Genomic DNA, 23,197 nt, shown 5'->3' on the forward strand with positions numbered 1-23,197 from the left:
CGCGCGCATTTTCGCACAGATTTTCGCACTGAGGACTCTGGAATCCGCAGTCAGGCGCTGGGCACCAGAGGAAAAACACTTTTGACATCTTATAGCAGTAGCTTATAGTTCCTAAAGTTGACCATGGATTCGCAATCAGCGCTTTCTGTAAATCATCTCGCTTAAATGCGTTACTGATTGCTTACTTCGACTCCGAAAGGAGGCCTATAATCCCACATATCAACCCAATCCCAGCCCCGCAAGTGTTCAGCCAGCGTTACTTTCCCACCAGACCTGGGAAATTAAAGGCAATTTTGTTCCTCCCACTGACATATTTAAGAGAGATATTCAGGGTCAAAGTTTTGTTTGGATACTCGGAGCCACTCACACAATATATCTTTAAAATAGCCCTGGATCGAAGTCCTGTCTCACGGTTCAATATTATGTTTTGCTCTGAAGTGAGGTCAACAGAGTGACTTGTCATACAGGGTCAGATGTTGCGGCGGTGGCGGAGGATAAGGGAGGGAGGGAGGGATGCCCGGAAAAAGGCAGCGACTCCAACATCTGTTAAACTTCTGCGTAATTGGGAGGATATCTCCAGCCAGTGTGCATTTACGCACAAATGTGTCCAGAGCGAAGATAAGGGGAATATGGTGTGCTTGCACCCTTTATCCAGCTTTAACATTGTGTCATATTTAATCCATTCTTGTGACCTATGAGGCAATAAAATGTCAAATTGTCTGCCAGCTCTGCTATAATTAGAACATCGTTAAAAATGAATAGTTCAGACCCTCTGTTGGTGAGACTTTCAAAAATATCTCAGTTCTGCTACCATTCTGGCACCAAGACACCATTGAGCAATCACACTAAGATCTCTATAGAAACTTTTTTTCACTCAAACTGTTGGCCTAAAGTTAAATTTAGATTTTTCCTGGCTTTACAAATAATTGCGCGTCAAAGAGACTGAATTGTGGTGTCACATTTTATGTACAGACCCGTCCCATGTTGAGCCATGTTGGACCGTTCATCATTGTTAAACATTTTGTCCTTAAGTTCTCTGTAACTTTAGACCCAAGTAGAGAACCGTGGGGGCGTAGAGCTCTGTCCGTGACAGACAGAGCCTCTCAGCCAATCCGATCTCCGAGCGCCTCTGCTTCTCTCCCCTCCGATGGTTCACGGGGGAGGGCGGGCCGTCTGCCAAAGAGGGGAGTGCGCGTCGGGGTGAATGGATGACGTCGGGAGGCTGGCGCCAGCATGTCTGGGACTGGCGCGTTAGATCAACACAGCTGGGCCGGGATAGGACACACAGCTGGCTCAGGCCTGCATTCCTCCACAAAACAGGATTGTGAGAAAAGGGGAAAATAAGACCCAAATAGGAGCAGAACGGGACGTGCTTTGATGTAAACTAAAAGGGAGAAACATTTGGAATTGTTAAAAAGTAACTTTTATGGAACAGTTTAAGGCGAAGGAGGTTAGATTTTGGCAGAAAGCGACTTGACAGCTTAAGCGCAGGCAGCCTCGGCAGCCCATTAGGTTATATGAGAGACATTTTAATTACTCCAGCCATATAATGAGACTAAGGTATATAAGCTTGCAAATGTCAAAGAATCCAAATAATGAGCCTGACCACTGTAATTCATGATCTTGGGAACTGATATGTGTAGAGATAACCCGGTTTCCACTGACCTTTTACCTATATATTCAACATTTTATTTGTGTAGGCTATGATATACTGTAAGATTTGAGACTGTGTGTCCCACCCTTAAGAAACCCATAAGAATTAAGAAATATATATATATAAAACCGTCCGGGGGATATACTGTGATTAGCTAAAGCCAAAGTGGGATAGAAACAAATGAAATGAATAACAGCCATTCTCATTCATGTGCTCCCCCAGTAAATAACAGTTTAAATCTAAAAGCAGGCTTCAATCTTCAGTTCTTAAGTGTCCTGCTACTTTATCTATTTCAAATAAATACCACCACCTGAAAAAGACAGCTAATTGAGTGACAATCCCCTTCAGGCATCCCAGCCTGATTTCCTCATTCTTCCCAGGGAGATGTCAGCCAATCAGATCGGGCTTGTGCTTCTACACTGGCCAATCAGAACGCGATGCGAGGAAGGGGGCGTCAGCGGGCGCGTAGTGTATAAAAACCTAACTGTACGCCGCTGTCACAGCACTGTAGCTATTCAGGACAGTGATCGGGACACCTCAACGGGGAGACGACTACCGTTCAGCTTACATTCAAACATCCGTTCTCGTTTTTGCTTTTTTTTTTTAACGGTTTCGGTCGCGATTTCGTCATGAAAGCCATCAGTCCCGTCCGCTCGGTGAGGAGCTGCTACAAGGCCGTGTGCTGCATCTCGGAGCAGAGCCTCGCCATCAGCCGGAATAAACACTCGTGTCTGGACGAGCCGGTGGGCGCGCTGTGCGACATGAACGACTGCTACTCCAAGCTGAAGGAGCTGGTTCCCAGCATCCCGCAGAACAAGTCGGTCAGCCAGGTGGAGATCCTGCAACACGTTATTGACTACATCTTCGACTTGCAGATCGCTCTGGAAGCGGAGGACTCAGCCGCGCCGGAGATGGTCTTGTCAATAAAGGTGAGGGGAGATGCGGGCTGCAGGATTGGACCCATGTAACATCCTCAGACATTGATTTTGACCGATTTGTCTCTGGCTCTCTGCACAACACAAAACCGCACTCTTCTTAAAAGTACTTTAGGTTCTTACGCTTCCGAAAACAACATAGCCACTACATTACATCTGCTCTTACATGCATGGCTCCGGTATACCCTGTATTAATCTATGTTGCAGCAAAACATGATTCTTTCTTAAAATGACACACTCATTCTTATAGTTATTATAATCCTGTCATTGCAAGCGTCTAAAAGTGCTTCTCTGTTTTTTTTTTCTGCTCCTCATTCAGACTGCGGATCTTACTCGCAATTTCTCCAAAGAAGAAGGGCGGTTGTGCCATTAGGATGTGCACGGCAGATAATGGTACGTATTTATTCTCCAGTCAATCTTCTCTACTGCATAAAACTCCAAGACAAATGCGCTTAGAAACGTATTAAATGCCGGATCGTTTTCTCGAAAGCTGCGCCAGCGTGTTGTTTTGACTTTTCAAAAATGAAATAAAAGCTAAAATGAAACTTAAAATGCCAGAGAAGATAGTGTGAGCATTGATGTGCCTGGATATGAAGGTCTCTCAGCCCTCCACATTCACCACGGTTGCCAATTAGACAGGCCAGTGATTGTGTAGCGGATTCATTGCTATCTGCCTGGGGTTAATGAAAGTTCCATGCTAGGCGCCAGTCTGTCTGCTCCCCTCTGCAGGGAGGGAGGGAGGGGGGGTGAGAGGGAGAGATCTGACTTCACTTTTCTTCCTTTCTCTCCATGCAGGTGCAGGGAAACACATGTCTCCACTTCACTCCGGGCAAGAGGACAAGAGGGGCAGAAAGGGTGGGATAGGTATTTGGGATAGAAGGAGAAGAAGAAGGAGGAGGAGGAGGCGGAGGGTTTTAAAGAAAGAGAGAGAAAAAAGTGGACTGTTTCCTAGATGAGCGGGGATCAACAGTAGTGCATGAGCAAGAAAACAGAGACTCATTCTTTGGCCCCTGGACAGACAAATCAGCACACCAAAGCAGAAGCCAGGATTGGAAACTGAAAGCGACCAGCGTTGTATGCCTTCCTCTCAAACCTGGGATTCCTTATAGATAGAAGTAGAAATATTGTCCTTTTATTTCCTTTTTTTTTTTTTTAATTTTTGTATCACATTCCAAACAAACTTTTTGTGGGCTCCGCGCTCCACCTGAACCCTATCTACACCAAGTATCACCTCACATAATGTAATTATCACCCTTCCAAAAACAAACAAACAAACAAAAAAAATAATTATCTAATGATCTCCAGACTGATAAAGCTTCTTGAGAATGTGTACATATCTGCTGTGGGTATGTGTCAACTTGGATGTTTCTTTGAATGGGAGTTTGGGTTTTCTTAGGTATAATCAGAACTCTATACTAGAGTTAATTGTAAATGTTTGTAGGGATTGTGTTATTTCTACAGACAATGTGCCGTGAGTTTCATAAACTCTTTATTATAAAGTTTGCTTTGTATGTATGTTCTTATGTAATGAAATAAAAAAAAAATGGATGTGAAACACTTAAAACGGCCTGCTGTGTTTGGTGTGAAATAATGAATGAGAGTGACTCTTCACAGGGCTCGAGCAACACTGACGTGACTTTCTGGCTTTGGATGACAATGAAGTGCTGATACAACAGGATGTTTTCTGATGAATCTTGAGGTTGAGTGGTTGGAAATCAAACGAAGGGAGTTTCCTGCAAGTGCTTCTATTTTTCCAGAGAAGGAGTAGTTACCACCAGTTTAAAGCAGCTGAACTTCCTAAATGGTGTAGAAGAGAGGATGTTGCGTGATCAGAAACCAAAGCATCTGATCATTCATGAGTCTTCTCGCCTATTATTATCATCACCATTCATGACGCAAGATCCGCGTAGAAAGTAATTGTCTTGACTTTGGAAGCTGAAGAGCCTTGTCTCTCAGGTACAGCATTCAAGAGAACATATTTCTAGTTCTCAAATCTGAGCAAACCCCACTGCTTTGCGGATTCACATGGAATTTCAGGAATCAGAAGTTGGCACAAACTTCCAATTCTTCATCTGGACTGTTCATGAAACCCTAAAAAGAGGCTCTGTGGTCATGACTGCTCGTCATTTTTTATTTATTTTTTATTTTTTTTATTTATAGGCCTACAAAACCGAAACAGCTACAGCAAACAAAAACTTTACCCTGCAGTACAGTAGTATGTTGAAGACCTGAACAAGTTGACCTAGTTCTGAAGTTCAGCCCGGTGCAAATAATGTGAGTGCAGCTCCATCTAGTGGCCAGAAGGAATTATTGATGTACTGTATTAGTGAACTGTGTTTGCAAACTTCATATTTGTCTTAATATATGTCTGTAAATTGACATATTTTGACATTGAGACTTGAGAAATTAGTGTTGAACTTGAAATTTCAAGGATGTCGTTATGTTAGGTTTTAGTGTGCTGTGAGGCATTGCTGTCATTTATTGCCCTACGTGAAATCTGCAATGAGGTAGCCATCAACACCTCAGTGCGTATTAAAAGTGCAAGCAACGGTCTCGAAATTAGCATACAGTAAAATCAGCACCTCACTAACAGCATTTGTTGTGGTGTTACTGTATTAGATTCATATAGGATTTACCTCATAGGTTTTTGTTGCGATTAATCTTAATAGCCCAGAAAAATAAAACTATATTTGTAACAGTAATTGTAAAACAAGGCTGAAATAATGAGTGAGTCTGTACCGACTATATTAATTTGCAATAAAAACTACATTTGTGAACTCATTTTTATTTTTCATTATATACAGCATAACTTTACATTTGTTCTCTGTAATGTTAAGACTGAAAATTCCACACATGTTGTACTACTATATAAGGTTTATACTTTATATTGTAAGCCATTGTTGTCATTTGTAGATGTCAAGTGCTGTATATAATTGAGGGAACGGTACACCATCAACACCTTATGCGTAACATTACAGTGATACAGTGACTTGGAAATTAGCACAGAGCAGAATCCCCATCACTGACAGAATAACTTCTTGCAACATTACAATATTAGACTGTATTAAACACGATACTGTATTTGCTTCATATGTATTTGTTGAGGATAATTACTTAGGCCTTTACTGAAGGCCTAAGTAAAGTACCAGTCCACACCACTAGATGGGGGTGTTGGATAAGGATGCAGCAAATTGGCAGGCCTCTTGACGTCCCAGGAAAGGAATCACAAAATAACCTAATTTCTTAAAGGTCAAAAGGTCTTCTGCAGGGGAAGTACAGTGGAATATGTGGCCCTTGAAATCAATACATAGTGTTTTTAAATACACCGATCAGCCACAACATTATGACAGGTGAAGTAAATAACATTGACCATCTTGTGACAATACAATGTTTTACTGTGAAATGTTTGGACCTGGCAGTCATGTGGATGTTACTTAGACATGTAGCACCCACCTGGACCACACCAGACCAGGCTCCCCCACCCCATAGCAATGACACTCCTTGATGGCAGCAGCCATCCCCAGCAGGATGCAGCCTGACACAGACACACACACAAAAACATGAAGAACAGCACAAGGTGTTGACATGGTCTTCAATTTCCCTAGTTCCTGTAACTGATCAAGCATCTGTGGGATGAACTGGAACAAGCCTGATCCACAGAGGCCCCTCCCCTCAACCCATAGGACACAAAGGCCCCCACTAACAATATTCTGTTGCTAGACACCACAGGACACTCTCAGAAGGCCCATGTCTATTCTCTGATGAGTCACAACTGTTTTGGAGGCACAAGGGAGAGCTACACAATAATAGACCATTATGTTATGTCTGATCGGTGTAAATATAAGACAGAGAATACTGTGTATAAAGTGAGAAAACTCAAGCCAGGATATAATCCAGTGTTTTCTTTTTTCACGTGAGTTGCACCAAACAATCAGAGTTGAAGATCGTGAACATGTTTTAGCATATGCCAAAGAAAACCACATTATTACATGAGGATTATAGCGTGACAGTGTTTTGTGTTTGTCTGGCGCCAGAGTTAAGCCAGTGACATTTCACACTCATTGCAAGAATTTTAAACTCGCATTATATTCAGTAAGGTGGTTATAAAAATAAAGTGTGCATGTATTGAACAATAAAGAGCCAAAACATCCGTTCCTTTTCCCGTTGCTAATATTTGTTTGTCTGAAGTTAACTGACCTGAGTACAAGACCCTTTTTATTCGCTTATGTCCAAAAAATTTCAGTTTCAAAAATAGTGTTGAATAAAATATTACATGATATATATAATGATCACATTCGTAGCTCTATTAATTTACTGATACAGTATTTTGTATTCAAGGTTTCATAATTTTGAATCAGGTCAGTTTCATTTTTATAACCCAGTATAATATCTGGCTTTCACTGTTGGTATCAGGGCTGGTTCCTGACCGAGCACATGCCCTCTACGGGTGAAGATAAGTTAAACATTAACACATAAAGAAAATGGTGAGTTAACTCATGTTTTTTTCTTAATTTGGCTAACTTTCATCAGTGACGCAACCTGGGAAACTACAAGAATGGTTCACATAATGTAAACAGCATTTTGCAGTTTAGCATGAAAGAGGAAGAAATAGAGGGTGGGAAAAATTTAAGTTGCACTATGTGCTATATGGTATCAAATTTCTTAACTTACTGTCTTGGTTCTACTGTAATAAGCAAACCGCTGTGTCAGCTTTCCCCCTCAACCCAAGTCCTTCACTTTATTTTGAATTCACAACCACAGTCTTAAGTTAAGTATGATTCATGCATTCAGTACATACTTAAAATCGACAATTTCACTTGAAATGTAGTTCAAATCGAGGCAAGACAATAGGCTGGTGATCTACTTTGTCTTGGCCAATGGGGGTCAAGTCATATGGCTTGGGTTTGGTTGCTGCGGATGGGGGAGGGGCTGTTTTCATTCAATATCTCCTCTGAGCCAATAAGCAAGAGTGGTACTGAGTGAATCCAATTATCATCTACAAACTATATGCCCAGCAACACCTTGTAACAGGCCCCAGTACACTTTCATTACATGGGATATGGATTCCCAAGTAGACAATAAAACACCTCACTTTCTTTGTGAGTAGAGCTGCCCAAGCTGGATGACGAGATATTACAATATTTATATTTATTTAACTACTAAAGCACTATTTCCCCCAACTTGTATTTTTAATGTTTAACTTCTGCCTGATACTTCCACTTTCTATCTGAAACTATATCTAGTCCATTATTAATACAATAATTTAAGTGAATATTATGTTTCATGTTCTTTTATAATAAAAAAAGAAAGATTATATTTAACATTCTCCAGCACTCGTGTAACTTTTAGTAAAGATCTCTTAAATTGAACAACATGCCCAAACAAAGAATTTTGTATTAGTTGACATGCAAGGAACTGAATTTACTGTATGATGCAAGGTTAAAACGTCTCCTTATCATGCCCTAAAATATCCAGAAAAAGTTTGGTAACAGCAACGTTACACTTGTGTAATATATGCTTGTGATCATAAGGCCTGGACTGGCCATTGTCCCCAGCTTCAGCCTGCAAATAAAAGAACATTATGTTCAGAAATGGTGCTACTGTCCCTTTAAGAAACCCAGCCCCGTTCCCGGACAACTGCTTTATGCAAATATGACAAGCCGAACGTGCCGCGGGCCAATCAGACGCGGGTTCTAACCGCGGGAGATCTAAATTTCGCGGGACCGAGTTTGGCGCTAAAAAGACTGTTCTTCTCCAGCTCTTGTCCTCTTGTATGGAGAGAGGAGCTCTGAGGTGGACGGACAGGAGTCGCAGACCGGGTCGGATTCCGCATCAGAGGGGGACTCACAATAAGTTGTAAATCTCCAGACGGGGGGAGCCTGATCTCAATCAGACCTGGAAGCCTTCTAGTGTTGGACTTTAAAAAAAAAAAGCTGGATGTTTGAATTTTATTTAGGAAGTCATTCTTTATAACTGGTAAGACAAGTTTCCTCTGCACTTTGTTACCAGACAAAGGGTAACGACACGGAGCAATCTGCTGAATGTGTTAACAAATATTATTAGAAAATACGCTTTTTTTGCTCGTGCAACGAGTTCATCTTGGATTTAATAGGTTAACTTATATCAATATATATATTGATCATTTGTTTTTTGTTATAGTAAAGTCTGTATTTTCATAGAGGGGCTGCAGCAGCAGCAGCAGCAGCTTGTCAGTAAGACAGCGATTATAAGTGTGCTTCCAGCTAACAGCACACTTCTCCCTTCGCTTGACCGATCCGGTTAATTTTAGTTTACTCAGGGAAAATGATGCGGCTGCCTAAAGGCGTCTCGCCGGCTTCGGGTCGGCCCGCAGTGGGTCTGCCTTGCTCTCAGCAGAAGCTAAAGGTTTTGCCTGCCGGGGCAGTCAAGACCGACTTCTTCAGCTCCGGACTGTCCAGCCCGCCTATGCACACGGTACCGGCCGGCTATTTCACCCAGATCTGCAACACCGCCGTGGCCGAACAAAGAGCCAACAGCCTGTATTCAACCCCCCACGGACCCGAGGCTAAACCCATCAGATCATCCTCCGGGCGACTGCCGGTAACGAATCAAACACACACGAATACAAGCCTGTGCACACAACCTACATATTTAACACATTGTGTAATAACTAACCAGTGATTCTGACAGTTATGAGTTTATATGTGTGGGGGGGGCGGTATAATTCTTAATTTCCATTGGTATGCATGTTTTAGCAGGGTGCATTCAAATATGTTTTGACGTGATAAGCCACAGAGGGGCCACTGTGACTGCTGCTGCTGATGTGCATGAATGCTGTGTTCTTTTTTTTTTTTTTTTTTTTCCCTGCCATGTAGTCTGACATCTATTCCCCGCAGTCCAGCTGTAGCTAGACAGGACCAGTGTGTGTATTAGGTTTTGAGGAGGGTGAAGGCGGGGGGGTAGTTGATAGTGTTTGGGGCCCATCTCTTGTGGAATAAAAAGAAGGATGAGAGCCCCCCTGGTGCAGCGGGGATAGCTTTTACACAATCAAACAATCGGGGAGGGGGGGGGGGGGGCATGGCCAGCCTGGTGGGAGACAGCTAATGCAAACACAGCACATATGTATTTGGCGATTACAGCCCTAGACAGCTGCTCTGTTTGCACCTGTTGAGCCCATAGAGAACCTGTGTAACCTGTTCATAGCCCTGTAGGAAGTAGGTGGGTGTCAGAGGTCATAACCGGACAACTGGTGCGTTTTCTTTTTAAACTGTATTTCTTTCATGCCTGAAAAGTTGTTATTCCTGAAGGATTATTTGAAAATCTTGAGAGGATCACACTCGGCGGCGTCTTAGTTAGCGCCCCCCACAGCTGCTTGCTGTAATTCATCTCTTCGCTCTAGGCGGCTGGCCTCGTGAAGATTTGCTGGACTGTAGTGAGGCTCAAGGGGTGAGGGGTTAGAGTATGGACAGGGACTCCAAATCTCATGTTTACCCCCTGCCCAGTGAGCCCATGTTCACTAATAGGCCCTTCAAGAGGATTAGCAAGGACATAAGTAAAGTGAGAAATAGGCTACCACCTGGCTTATCATATGCCAAGGTGGACTAATTACAATTCGGGTGTGTATGGATTTGTACGTAAAAATGCGTTTCCGCTCCTGATCCGGATAATGTGACAGATATTTTGCCTATAACTGGGCCACAGACTAATACAGCAACTTGCCCGTGATGTGGGCTGATAGGGATTATTATGCGAGCTATCAAGTCGGTGACGAGCTGCAGATAAGGCGGCAGTGCGCTGTGTGTGTTCTCACACAGATAATGCTGGTGTCTATTATTTCTCAGTGCCATATGCGCATGATGAGTTTGGATTTGCTGTGTGAACACATTAAGGTAAATATGTTGAGTTATTTCCCTTTGACTCGCCACGTGTGTGTTTCTGTTCTTCACCAGCAAAACAAGATCTAGTGGCGCGGCCTCCCCTAGGTGTAGAAAGTCCCTCACACACCTGCTGTTTGCACAGGATGCATGTTCCTTTGAAATGTGTGTCTTATGTTGAAAGTTTCTATTTCAGAAATAGGACCGGCAAATTGGGCTGTGAGGATCCTAAACTTGCGCTTTCCTCACTGTAGATGATCAGTTTTAGTTTGTCTGTTGTGTGCAGTTACACATGTGACATCTCACACGCAAGGAAGCAATCATCAGTTAAAGTAATAAACAAAACTCCGCGAAAGCCACTAAAAATTTCAGTTCATCACCGAACTCAAAGACGTTTGTGTCTCCTCCGTGCTCCTGCTGACGCTGCAGCTTCGGTGCATTTTTCAATCACGGGTCCCCTGTTTACAGGAAGTGTTGCCTCTTCACGTACAGCTCACTTCCTTTAACTTAAACAACATAACCACTGTTTTTTTGCTTTTTTTTTTTGAGTGGGTAACCAGATGCTCCGCTTCACATGAATACATCGGGTGCAGACGAACTGCCTTGCATAATCTCACACTTGAAAGCTTCCTCACGGGATACTTCCTTTCGAAAACAAAACCGGTTAATATTTGACTTGCTTAAGGATCTCGTTTTTACTTGTGAATGATGTAGTAAAAAGCGGCGTATCAGTGATTAGCATATGAGCTTTAACCAGCATTGGGGAGACTGTTGATAACATTTAGTGGCTCTGTTTCCTTTCTGCTTGATAGCGATGTAAATGTGTTACAGTTTTCAGGCCTCCATCCAAAGTCCAGGAAAGCCCTTTCTCTGTGTGACGGCTGCTTCCACACTTAACCTCATCTAGAGCGCGCTGCACATGAATAAATTTAAGCTGCCACAAAGCGATGCTCACTGCACTCGAATGGCAGTTTGGCTACAATATTCATCTCCGTGCCCAGAAACAATGTCCCGCTTATGCCCTGCTTATACGTCGCTTGAGCGTGTGCCCGCACTGTCGAGGAATGTGGGCAAACCGCCACAAATGTGAACGGTGCCATCGCCTTTATGAATTGCTCTGCCTTTCTACGTGCAGGGAAGTCACGCCTCCTCTGTTGGCTTTCTTAAGTACCTGGGGTTAAAGCCCAGCCCCCATACAGACGGCTGTTTACGTGTGACATTGGTCACATAGCCAACTGTATACACTCTTCCCATCTTTCACCTTGTTTTAGTGCAGCCTCAGGCCTTCCTCTGCCTTGCAGTATAATGTATTCAATGGGGGGAGTTTTGCATTTCAAAGCAGCTCGCCCCACTTCCCCCATCGGCCGGCCAAATGGGCAGATCCGCCCTTCTCTTTTACCTCTTCGTCGGCAGTGCAATTGTTTTTCCCTGGCTACCCGAGGGTGTGGTAGTGAGGGCGTTCTGCAGGCGTACTGCAACTTGCCCGTGCCTTGCCGTGGATGGGATCAGAGTCCCTGCGCGGCCTGATCGGCAAGGTTTGTCGGTTTGAGGAGAGGCCCGCTTGTTGAAGTCCTTCACGTGACCGCGTGTGTTTGTGTGGAACTGCCGCCGCGGAGATTTCCCCCACGCAGACGGAGATGGCGGGAACAGGCCAAAGAATGCACAGCAAACAGACAAGCCACGTGCGGCGTTTGGGTGTAACTAGGCAGACAGGCAGGGTGAGGTTATGGCAAACATGAGTGGAGTGATATTGCGAGTCTTGGAGATAAAGAGGAGGAGTTGATTCGGGCCTTTCCCATTTCTTCTCATGGCAGTCTGCCTCAACAGTGTCTTGCTGCACTGTAACTACATTCTTTTAAACTTGAGTAAGACGGACTTAATGTAATAAGTATCCAGCCCACATGACCTTTTGCCTCAACTTTTAGACTCAGATTATCCAGTCTTTCAGAACATTTGGGATATCCTAATACGAAAGTCAAAATGATTTGTGTCTAGCAACATATCCGTGTTGTTTCTTTTCAAACTCATCCCCGTGGTCTTTAAGCAAATTGAGTGAAAGCAAGACAAGCTGTCTTTCCACTAGATGAAATGGCATTTGTGTAATATGGTTGACTCACCAGAGAAATCCCTCATGCAAAAAAAAAAAAAAAAAAAGCGAGCCCCCACCCTAACCCATACAGCTGCAGGCTGAAACCGTTGGTTCCCTTCTTACAACATGTCATCATGCCTGTGACTCAAGCTGCAGACCTACACGCGTGAGGATGTCGACGTGCGGCTGCTCGACCTGCGCATTTAGGTCGCCGAAGTTGCGAGGAGCTCTGCTCGTGGGACCCCATGGAGAGGAAAGTGAACTGAAACCTGTTTTTACTACAGCTGTCACTGCTTGTAGACTTCTCTGTGACCCCTGGTGTCAGGCTAATAAAATGGAAGTTTTAGTCCCTTCAGTGGTTAAAGTCGTCCCCGTCCTGTTTTTTTTTTTTGTGTGTGTCTCTATGTCTCCATGCTGACATTTCTGTGTGCCTGACTGTATGCTGTAGGGATTAAAACCCACCCCTCCGACCGCGCACTCACTCTCTGTGCTGCTCCAGATGTCGCCAGTCAACAGGTGGACATGTCAGGGCTCACAGTGGGACAATGGCACCCTTCATCATCCCTTCGCTCGCACAGGCACATCCACTTTTCTCATCTCCGTAAAGGACAGTTGCCTAAACCTATTAGCTGAATCAGCTCACCAGCACCATGTGCACCGCTGTGACCAAAAGCGGGGGATTATTGTTGCCACGGTGCAACGGCAGGGTGCGAGACAATAAAGAAAGGTGAGGTCCTAACCAGACGCTACAAATTACCCAGCAGCCTCCAGCATGGAGGTGGAAACCCCACGCCTCGTTAGCTCAGTCACCAGAGGGTTTTTTGTGCGTGGGTGCACGGCTGACTGCAAAACTTTCTGATCCACTGTTAGTTTTGGTTTGGGGGGTCACAGGTTTACTGGCAGAAGTTCTGCATGCTAGGGTGTTGCCAGTTTGCGCAAGTTGTCAGTTTTCATGCAGTTGGTCATTTCTTAATCGGCTCGGCTCTTGTAACTTTCACTTTTGCCCACCACCAAAAAAAAAAAAAGATTGGCACAGATTCGTAGATGGCCTGTGTGCTCAGTTCTTGGAAGAATGAAGCAGAGAAGGGAGGCTTGAGAGGGGGAGGAGAGGTCATTGAGCGATTCCAGGGACTTCCTGGCGTTTTGCATGCACCAACCCCTCCTCTCCCTATCCGCCCGCAGACGCAGAAAGTCGGCCACTCTTGAAGTGCTTGGGAAAGTGTGAGGGGGGTGCTTTGTTCTCGCACTTGAGGGTTGTTGGCACATTCACGACACGTCACTTTTCAACAAGACCCCAATTAACCCCATTGCCAGCATTGACGTCACAGTGTTACACAGTACATTTGAATAATTTCAGCTTTTAGCTCTTGGTGACGACAGGCCAGTTGCCTTTTTAATATTTGCATTTTTTTTCCTAATGCACACGAAAACCTTTTTGTCTGCAGGCTAAAAGAAAGCTGGATCTAGAAGACCCTCTTTACCTGCCAGAGTTTCGCACACCAAAAGGCAAAGGCAGCATCGCAGCGAGGATACCAAGCCCAAGAAGTAAGTGTGCTACATGGATCGCAGTTTGCAGTTGGGAAATCTAATATTGTTTTAAAGAGCAGAAAAGGAAAAAGGATGGACAGGGTAGTTTGGAGGATTGCTCTGGAGCTTATGACTCTCAAGAAATGGTTGTTATCATTACTGAATGACTTTCTTCTCATCTCGTGACACATGGCTGCCATGTGCAATGCTGAACTCACTGTTTTTTACGTTGTAAATACCTCTAACAATATTTTAATATCTGCAAAATTGTTGTTATTTATACGTCAAAAACAGAATGTAAAATGAGTCATATTCACACTGGAATAAAAGCAGCTGACGCATTCGTAACATTCCTCAATGACTAATTCAGTTACCGCACTACAGCAGTCGAAATTACATCTCAAATATTCGATGCCCGCATCTCCGCGCCGTCTCTCTTTTCCTCATTTGCCCGTTTTTGCGTGTATCCGCCCTCAGCTCCGAAGTCTCCCGGGGAGCGGACGCGCTACGACACCTCCCTGGGCCTGCTCACCAAGAAGTTCGTGGGCCTGATCGCCGAGTCCCCCGACGGAGTCCTCGACCTGAACTGGGCCACGGAGGTGCTGGAGGTCCAGAAGAGACGCATCTATGACATCACCAACGTCCTCGAGGGGGTCCAGCTGATCCGAAAGAAGTCCAAGAACAACATCCAGTGGCTGTGAGTGCAAACGCGGAGAGGAGTAATGGCGCAGATATTGGCTGGAGATCAGGGGGAGGTGTATTATAGCTATTCCTTTTTGAAAAAGTCAGACGACATTTCAAAACCAGATAATGTGATAGAATGACATGTAACGCTCATTGTGTGTTCCTTACAAACCTCCACATTAATTCAAATTAACAGCTGTTGAACACATGACACCCTCACTTTAGTCCCATTAACCAAGCTTTCCAACACTGTGAGATATTTTCTTCTGCCAAACAACTGAGACAAGACTTTGACATCTTGCAAGTTAAATATTTTTAATCTTTAATTGTGGAGGGAGCTTGCTTAGTAGCTCTAGTTTCTAAATTTGGATTTGTATGAACAATACAGTACATTGCAATAAATACCTCGGGTACCGAAGTCTATGGCTTTTACATAAATTGGGTAGATTTGTAATTTGTCACCAAAACAGAGCTGATTACATTTGATAATACATCTAACAAAAGTTTTGCTTTGAGCTTTTATTTTGGAAGGGGTTTAAGTAATGATGTAGGCTTCCTGCAACTTCCTGTATACGGTTCATACTCACTTATCTTCCCCCTAGTGGTTGTCAAGAGGTATGGGAATAAGTGAACAATGTCTACTGCTGAACTATTGAGCTATAATAGATGATAACAATACACGTTTATATCTAATTGTAGTAACTAATTTCAAAACCCACTTGTAACACTTAAGAATACACGCTTCTAATTGTTCACGTGTGTGTTTCCTAGGGTGGGGGATGTATTTGAAGGCGGCGCAGGTGGCGGACAGAAGGCCTGTGCCCTGAGGAAAGAGCTGGGAGACCTGGAGAGAGCCGAGAGGTCGCTGGACGAGCTGATTCAGTCCAGCAGCGCGCAGCTCAAACAGCTGACTGAATACAAAGACAGCCAGAGATATCCTTTACACGCAGCCTCGTCTGCATCGCCCTGTCTGCTCGTCGTCTGTGTCCTGTTACGCGTCTGCTAAATTTCCGCTGTTGTCGCCCCTTGACCCCGCACTTCACGTTGGGCTACGTGACGTACCAGGACATCCGCTCGATTGGCAGTCTCCGAGACCAGACGGTCATCGCTGTCAAAGCTCCCGCCGAGACCAAGCTGGAGGTGCCGGACACAGCGGGGGTGAGACGAGCTCTTTGTGGTTGATTTTACTCCTTCTTGTTTTGACCACAGGTGACCAGCTGAAAAATGTCAGGTGCGAGCCCATCGCACAGCTTGGTGCTCTGTATGCAAATAAACCCGACATCATCTGGGGCGCAGTAGAGTATTTTTACAGCAGTAATTTTAACCTTATCTCTGGTAATAAAGTAAATAAAGACTTGAGGCAAATGAGTAAAAATACGTAACTTATTACCCACACACGGCTACATCAGCGTGACCGCATCAATAATTAACACAGAATCACACTTGTGTACTCATATTACGTTCTTTCCTTTGTTAATTCTTACTTAGATTTATTATTTTTTTTAGTTACTCAACAACTTTAAGGACAGAATACATATTAAACGGCTCTTATTGTGAACAGACATCACTTACAGGTGATGATTTATATTGGCAGTTGTGTGTGTTTTTTTCTGATTGAATGAGGCAAAACTCAAATCAGGCGGTCTCAGGACACATTGCATTCACACTACCAACGGGATGAGAGATCGGGTCTCTCAAATGCGTCCTGGGGGTGTCCACACCTGTCTTTTACGTGATCGGATTTGCCAAGATCGGATCTTGATGCATGGTCTGAACAGGCGCTAATGGATCGCTACCCATTGTTGTGTCATAACCGCCTCTAGTTTTTTTAGAGACTCTCACAAAGCTCAGATAATAAATCGAACCTTGTGAGCTTCCATACGCACAGTGATCTCACTGCTGCCCTCATTGCAAAAGTGAAAGAAAAGTGTCCCGTAATAGACATTGGCCATTACTGAGGCCAATTGAATACAGTAACTTAACTCCACATGGCTGTCAATTTTTGGTTAATTAACTACATGCTAGTGTGTTTTTTATTTACAGCTAACTTCCAAGGACAACATATTTTATCATATATTTTAAAAGCCACTCAATACTAATGAACAGGCAACACTTACAAGGCTCTTATGTTATGTGTGTGTGTTTTTTTTTTTTTTGAATGAATGGAAAACAAAATCTGCTCAAGCAAGAGCACGCCAGCTGTTGAGTAAGGGGGGGCTTAATGTGACTGCTGAAAGGATGTGGCCACAAGCAGTGCAGACCATCACCAGAGTGTTCTCAGTCATCAGATCTCAAATGCATCCAAGGCGTTTTCACACCTGTACTCTGTAGCTGGTCAGCTCTGAACGGGGCCTCAGATAGCACTTTCAAGCCGCTTTCATTATGTGTCAGTGCTGATTTCAGATGAATGTACTGACTTCTTCCGTTTCCTCGCGCCCTCACAACAGGCTTCGTTACAGATCTACTTAAAGAGCAGAAATGGCCCCATAGAGGTCTACCTGTGTCCAGAGGAGGGGCTTGAAGACGCTAGCCCAGTTAAGAGTGTCGTCACGCCGAAAAAGGAACTTCCTCCGACCCTTGTCCCTCCACCTGCAACCACGATGGCGCCGCCAAGTTTCACTGTCAAGGAGGAGCCTGCAGAAGGTAAACTGGGGTTAGGATTAGGTCATTGGACTACATTTTTCAAAAGCAGGTCACCTTGTTTTGACTGTAGTTGTACACTTGTGTCTTGGGCCTGAGTTACAAACTTGGATAAACATGCAAATAAAAACAATTAAATAGTACTTTAAAGTAGGATAAGAAGATTAATATGAGCGTGTCATCTTAAGAGCTGGAGTCCTGTGGCTATTAGCTTAGCTTAAAGATAAAAACTGGAAGCAGCGGTGAGGAGCTAGCGTCTGTCTGACGGTCAAAAAAGAAGAAATTACATGACTTTTTGTTGTTTTATGAGTAGTTATTTTTCACATTGTTCAATGAGACAGAGTTGCAGCACATAAGGCACTGCAATTATCATGTTGCACATTGAGTAAATGTCACACATAATTAGTCAATTTTAAAGATCCTGGTAGTTGCTAAATGTTTCAAACTATCCTTTTAACTTTCCCAGTGAATGAGTTAACTTGATTTTTATATATAAAACTGAGTTTTTTAACAGAATTAGAAAACACACTTAACATGTGAACACAAAAAATGAATATCAAATGAGTAAAGATGAATAGAAATCTTGTAGAAGGACAAAAGCACAGGGAGGCTATTAGCAGTACAGCAGCCAAAGCTAGCCTCGCCACACATTTCTTGATGCGTCCTGCCGTAGAACAAACACTGAACACAAAATTAAACGACAGTCCCTTCCCTGTCGAATGTGTCTACAGCAGCTCAGGTCGCCTCATCAGCTACGACCTCCAGTTCCTCTCTGCTTGACGTGGAGGGTCTGCTGGGCTTGCCCCCCAGTTTGCTCCAGATCACTGAGGACCAGCTTCCCGGCACCTCCTTCACCCAAGACCCCAACACCCCGTTTGTCAGCTTCTCTCCGCCTTTGGACCACGACGACTACCTCTGGAGCCTGGAGGACAGCGAGGGAGTGTCCGATTTCTTCGACACCTATGATCTTGGAGATTTGTTAAAGAGCTGAGGTATAGATGAGAGAGAGGGGGGGGGGAGGGGGGAAATATTAATGTAACATGCCTTCTCGGGGCAGGATTTATCACACTATGAAGCCATCATTCTAATGTCAAGTGATTTTAAAGGAGGATTTCGCTCCTTTTAGTAACCTAAAAATAATTTGTACATAATGTAAAGATGATCTGAGGTCATCTCCAACCGTAAGGAAACACTGTTAGAAAAGCAGGGATTTATGGTCACACTTTCAAACTGCGCAAGAAAGATTTAAAAAAAAAAAACTAAAAAAACTAAAGGGGTTATTGTGCATCTACAAAAGACACAATTTATTTGGGTATAAGTGTTTTGTATGAAAACTCAGGAACTTATTTTTTTCCAAAGTCTAAATGTTTGTGCCACTCTTTCGCCCGTAGGGGGCAGCCTTGTATTTATGTCAGCTTTAAGAGCAGAGCAGCTTTACAGGACTCGATCACTGGATGAGGGGAAGCTAAATCCACCAAGAACCGAACACAGGGTGTATTTGTAAAGGGTATTTTTCTCCACTGAGCAAGTTAAACTGTGAACGATCCAGTCTTTGCAGATACACGAGCGTCTTACAGCGCGAGCGTACGATGCAGTGTGAAAATCTGGACGCGGGTATTTAAACATTAGACGTGAAGCTGATTTCAAAGGTGCTTCTTTCCAATCAGGTTTTCCCTCGACCTGCTTTAAGCTTCGCGTTGGGCCCTGTACAAACTTTGGCACTGGACTGTGTGCCAAAAAAAATGTGCAGGTTTCGACCCAGAGCTCGTGATGGACAATGACACACAAACACAATCTGAGCGAGTGTGTTGCTCGCTCTCTTGTTGTTTTGGCAGCTTCGTTTTGTTGATGATCGATAGTTGGTTTTAACATTTGATTTTTTTTGATGTAGTAGTGTACAACTACTATTGTATTTCTTAGGAAATGTCCCCCAAATGATTGGGAGTGCAGCATCTGTGTTACAGGTGTTGGTGGGAAATTGGGGGAGGGGCTAATTGATGTAAATGAGGTTTAATTAGAGGAGCAATTTCTTTTTGCTCCTGTTTTTAAGACATGAAATGTGTTGATTTAGCAGGAAACAATGAGAGGTTTATATCTTTCACGTTGAGGTTTCAGGCCCCACGAATGCTTTCCCACATGTTGTGGTGCATCGCTCTTAAAAGTCATGACGCCCGAGATCAGAGCACAAACGTTTTTTTTTTTTTTTTTTTTTAAGCGTTCTAGAAAATTTTTTAAAAATTTGAACTCCTTGCTGATGCTTGTCTTTGTTTTTCTGGCTTTCCCTCTACACTGCAGAGATAAGCTAAGTGTCCTGTCCTAACAAAACTTGAAAAATGTGTGCGTGTGTATTTGACAGCCTGGGGAATGGTGCGTTTGCGTGTGCGGTTTTTACAATGTAGATTAGAGAATATGAATTCAGAAATTGTAGGGTATTTTTTTTTTTTTTCAATGAGCATTATTTTTTTGGTATTTGTACATAATTTGTTTTTGTATTTATACCTGTTTTTTTCCGAATTTGTGACCGTTTTTGTATGACCTGCAGCACTTAATATTTTTGTAATATTGTGTGGTCTGTTTGAAGTTGTTAAATAAATACTGAAGCCATGGTTTACACTTGGAATACAGTTGCATTTAATCTCTTGTCGTGTCAACAAAACTGTTTGAAAAGGGTTCACGTGAATAAATCTCCCATCCCCTGAAGTACGTTCCTCTACGTGATCTGACCCTAGCTCTAAAATCAGAAGTATGATCGCTTCTTCAACCTCCTACAGAAGCGAGTCTGAAAGCTCAAATCAAAGTGTGGGGGATTTTCTGCCTAAACAAAGCAACGGTATACTCGCTGACATAATAAAAAGTGACATTCCCCGAGGAGAGACAATAAGTCGACAGGGAGAGCGACAATGACAATGAATGAGCTATAAACAGATTCAGACAGGTAGACAAAAAACAGCCATCATTCTTTACGGGCTGGTTGCTTTGGAAACCAGCTCACAAAAGGGAGCCGGCACACAGGAGGTCAAAGTTCAGCGGGGTCATGGTGGAACGTTGTCGGTGCATTCTTGTGAGGGGGAGACGTTTGCAAGGAAATTTATTACAAATAGAAAAATGTAGAAAACATGGGGAGTTTTGGACATTATTGCTTAACCTTACATGCCACATTACGTTTCTTACGTAATCTCAGATCTCCTCCCAATAATCTGTTTGCTCAATAAGCTTGCTCCACTCTTGTTTATTACTCCTAGAGATTTTTAGAGGTCATGCATTTGAGAAAAAAAAAAAACAACCTCGTCTCTGCATGCGTGCACGTTTAACGACGGCATTTCTCAGAAAACCCTGGTGTCGGTCTGCTTCTGAGCAAAAATCAGGTGCCTATTAACAGATATTGTGCACAACAGCCCATGTGTTCAAAAAGAGCTCATAAACTGAAATGTCAGACTTCGCGTGTGGTTTATTAGCTAACTAAAGAGCAGGCCGCTAACGCTTCTGTTGCAGCACACCTACCTCGCTGCAACGACAGAGCCCGATCCTGAAACATTGCATGGCATTGTCTAGGGCTGCAGGTCGCTTACTGGTCCTATTATTTTCATTAAGGCTGGGAGCAATTTAGTGACTGTGAGGGCATGGGCTTGGGCTTACTGACACAACAGATGACTAAACATGTTGTGTTCTCATGGTTTGTGAAATTAAGGGGAAAAAGTAGGCTTAGTCAAATACTTAACAGGTGTTAAATTAATCCGAATGTAATTGTTTGCAGAATTTAAAAAAATAAAAATAAAAAACTTGAATGACTAAGTGACACCGTGAATCATACGTGGAGCAAGATCTGTGAGCATCACAAACAAGTTTGATTACCTGCTCCCTTTTGAAAAACATTTCGTCGCTGTGCCAACTATACTGGGAGAGGTAAAGGGTTGGTGGGCAGGTATGGCACGCAGAAAAGCCATGCCACTGAGGACATGCATGCCACAGGAGTGCTGTCGTATTATTCCAAAAAAGAAGAAGCTGTTACTTAATGTCAGAGCTATTTTTAAACCTCTGAGTTGTTTCTTATTGCAGCTGCGCAGGTTCTTGAGAATGATTGTTTTCAGCAGAGGCCCTGCCCTGTTCAATACACCTCAAACGCTGGCTCCGTTGGGAAACTCAAGTTCTCTGTTCGACATTATATGAACCCCCCTTCTTTTCCTCCCCGATCCTGCTATTATCAGTCATCCGTGTCGACCAGAAGAGGGGGTATTTTACGGTAAGCCTGGGCCCCCTGTCCTGACAGGGGTAGTAAATTGATAGCAGGACTAGTGGAGCTGAGTCAACAAGCAGAGAGATGAGGGAGAAGGAGATTTTTTTGGGGGGGAAGGGGGGTTGGGTGCTGGAGAACCCTGCTTGCTGCTCCTCTGGGCTGCTGGGAAGCATAAAGGAAATCCTGGCAGCCGTAATCTTTACTGGAAGATGTTGCTATGACCTCTTCGCCGCGTGTGCGTCAGAGAAAGAGAGAAGCTGTATTCGGCGAACATCTCTTCCTCCCAGCCAAATATTCGCCGCTCCAAAAGCTATGAGAAGGCTCTAAAGAAGCTGTGTGAGGGGAAGAAGGAAAAGAAAAGCCTTGTGGGTAGTGGAATGAAGGAGTGAAAATAAGTGGCAAGAGAAAGTTGATAAGGGAAATTGCAATGAATAGTATGCAGCGTTTAGGAAGGAAAAGGGTGGAGACAATGAAGGAAAACGGTGAAGTGATTCATATTGTGCGCACAGTTTCTCCTTTTCTCTGTCATCCCACCTTTGTGTTCTTCCTTGTGTTGTGCATCTTCCCCACATTACTGCGTTCGTCATAATTAAAAGGAAGCTGTTGATTCACAGTTTCTTCTTATTCGCCGCCCTCTTCTTAGACATTGCCTTCTTCACTATATGTTTTGCCTTAGCAGACCGGTTTGCTCAGTTTCACAATAGGGCCCAGGCTCAACGGCTGGCAGACGCACAAAGGCTCTGCCTCTTTACTAGGGGCTGCAAAGAAACTGAAGGAGGGTATTGTTGGGATGCAAGCACGCCCCTGCATTACGTCAGCCCAGACATGCATGCATGCAAGAAGAAAAAAATTTGCACTGAGTGTGTGCAAAATGAGCATGCAGGCTCACATGTGTAACAGGCACCTATGTATCCATGCAAGCTGTTTTTTCATCCATTCATATGTGTTTTTTTCCTCTTTCCCTCACTAATGCACACATACACACAGGAGTGCAACATAAACTATGAAAGATGAGGCCCTGCTAAAGTGGGTCACCAAACCCATTTATGTGGCCCTGTTTGTTGCATGCCCTCACTTCCTTATAAGAGTGGATGTTTTTTTCCCCCCACAATGATTAATCGGTGAAGTGAAGTTTTACAGCTTTTGCTCAGGAGAGTCCACATTTTGAATTGTGTGCTGCCTTAACTTGTATGGAAAAACACCTGAGGTATTTGTTTGGTCTCCCGGTGACTTTTCGCCGTGCTTCCAGAGGAACGTGTTTAAACCACTCCTTTGAGTTTTCAGTTTAAAGGCTGCGTATGTGCGCAGTCACGACGCAGCGGTTATATCAAATGCCGTGCATCATGGTGTGTCATGCTAAACGGGGAGACTTGTCGCACAAAAGCAGCCTGTCTATCTTTGTGAACGTTAAAACACAGCACCACTGTGAGCCCTCACCGCTAAAACATAACCTCCATTCTGCACTACTCACTGAGTGGCAGTAATAAGTAGTAGCTGAACAGACAACACCCTCGAACCACACAAGTGAGTCTATTTTTCCTTGGATGAATATGGTCAAGATAACCTCAACGTTTCCCACTG

The 23,197-nt window shown here is 43.7% G+C and overlaps 2 protein-coding genes across 2 annotated transcripts; both read left to right on the forward strand.

Moving 5' to 3' along the window:
* Positions 1 to 1,909: 1,909 nt before the first annotated feature.
* Positions 1,910 to 4,171, forward strand: id3 (inhibitor of DNA binding 3). Its single transcript, XM_084569060.1, has 3 exons — positions 1,910 to 2,583; positions 2,909 to 2,982; positions 3,385 to 4,171. The coding sequence occupies exons 1-2, from the start codon at positions 2,284 to 2,286 to the stop codon at positions 2,960 to 2,962; spliced, it is 354 nt and encodes a 117-aa protein (XP_084425186.1). The 5' UTR covers positions 1,910 to 2,283; the 3' UTR covers positions 2,963 to 2,982; positions 3,385 to 4,171.
* Positions 4,172 to 8,892: 4,721 nt separating this feature from the next.
* On the forward strand, positions 8,893 to 18,373 carry e2f2 (E2F transcription factor 2; the record flags this gene model as incomplete). Its single annotated transcript, XM_084569056.1, has 7 exons — positions 8,893 to 9,168; positions 13,977 to 14,076; positions 14,536 to 14,755; positions 15,514 to 15,675; positions 15,786 to 15,900; positions 17,190 to 17,385; positions 18,114 to 18,373. 7 exons carry the CDS (start codon positions 8,893 to 8,895, stop codon positions 18,371 to 18,373), a joined length of 1,329 nt encoding a protein of 442 aa, XP_084425182.1.
* Between the last annotated feature and the right edge of the window lie 4,824 nt (positions 18,374 to 23,197).

The sequence above is a fragment of the Chelon labrosus genome, assembly GCF_963514085.1.
Source record: "Chelon labrosus genome assembly, chromosome: 20".
Classification (NCBI taxonomy): Eukaryota; Metazoa; Chordata; class Actinopteri; order Mugiliformes; family Mugilidae; genus Chelon; species Chelon labrosus.

Excerpts from the sequence above, each read along its gene's own strand:
- id3 (XM_084569060.1), top strand. The coding sequence starts at position 2,284 with ATGAAAGCCATCAGTCCCGTCCGCTCGGTGAGGAGCTGCTACAAGGCC. Across the intron at positions 2,584-2,908 it reads AGATGGTCTTGTCAATAAAG|ACTGCGGATCTTACTCGCAA; the intron begins GTGAGGGGAGAT and ends CTCCTCATTCAG.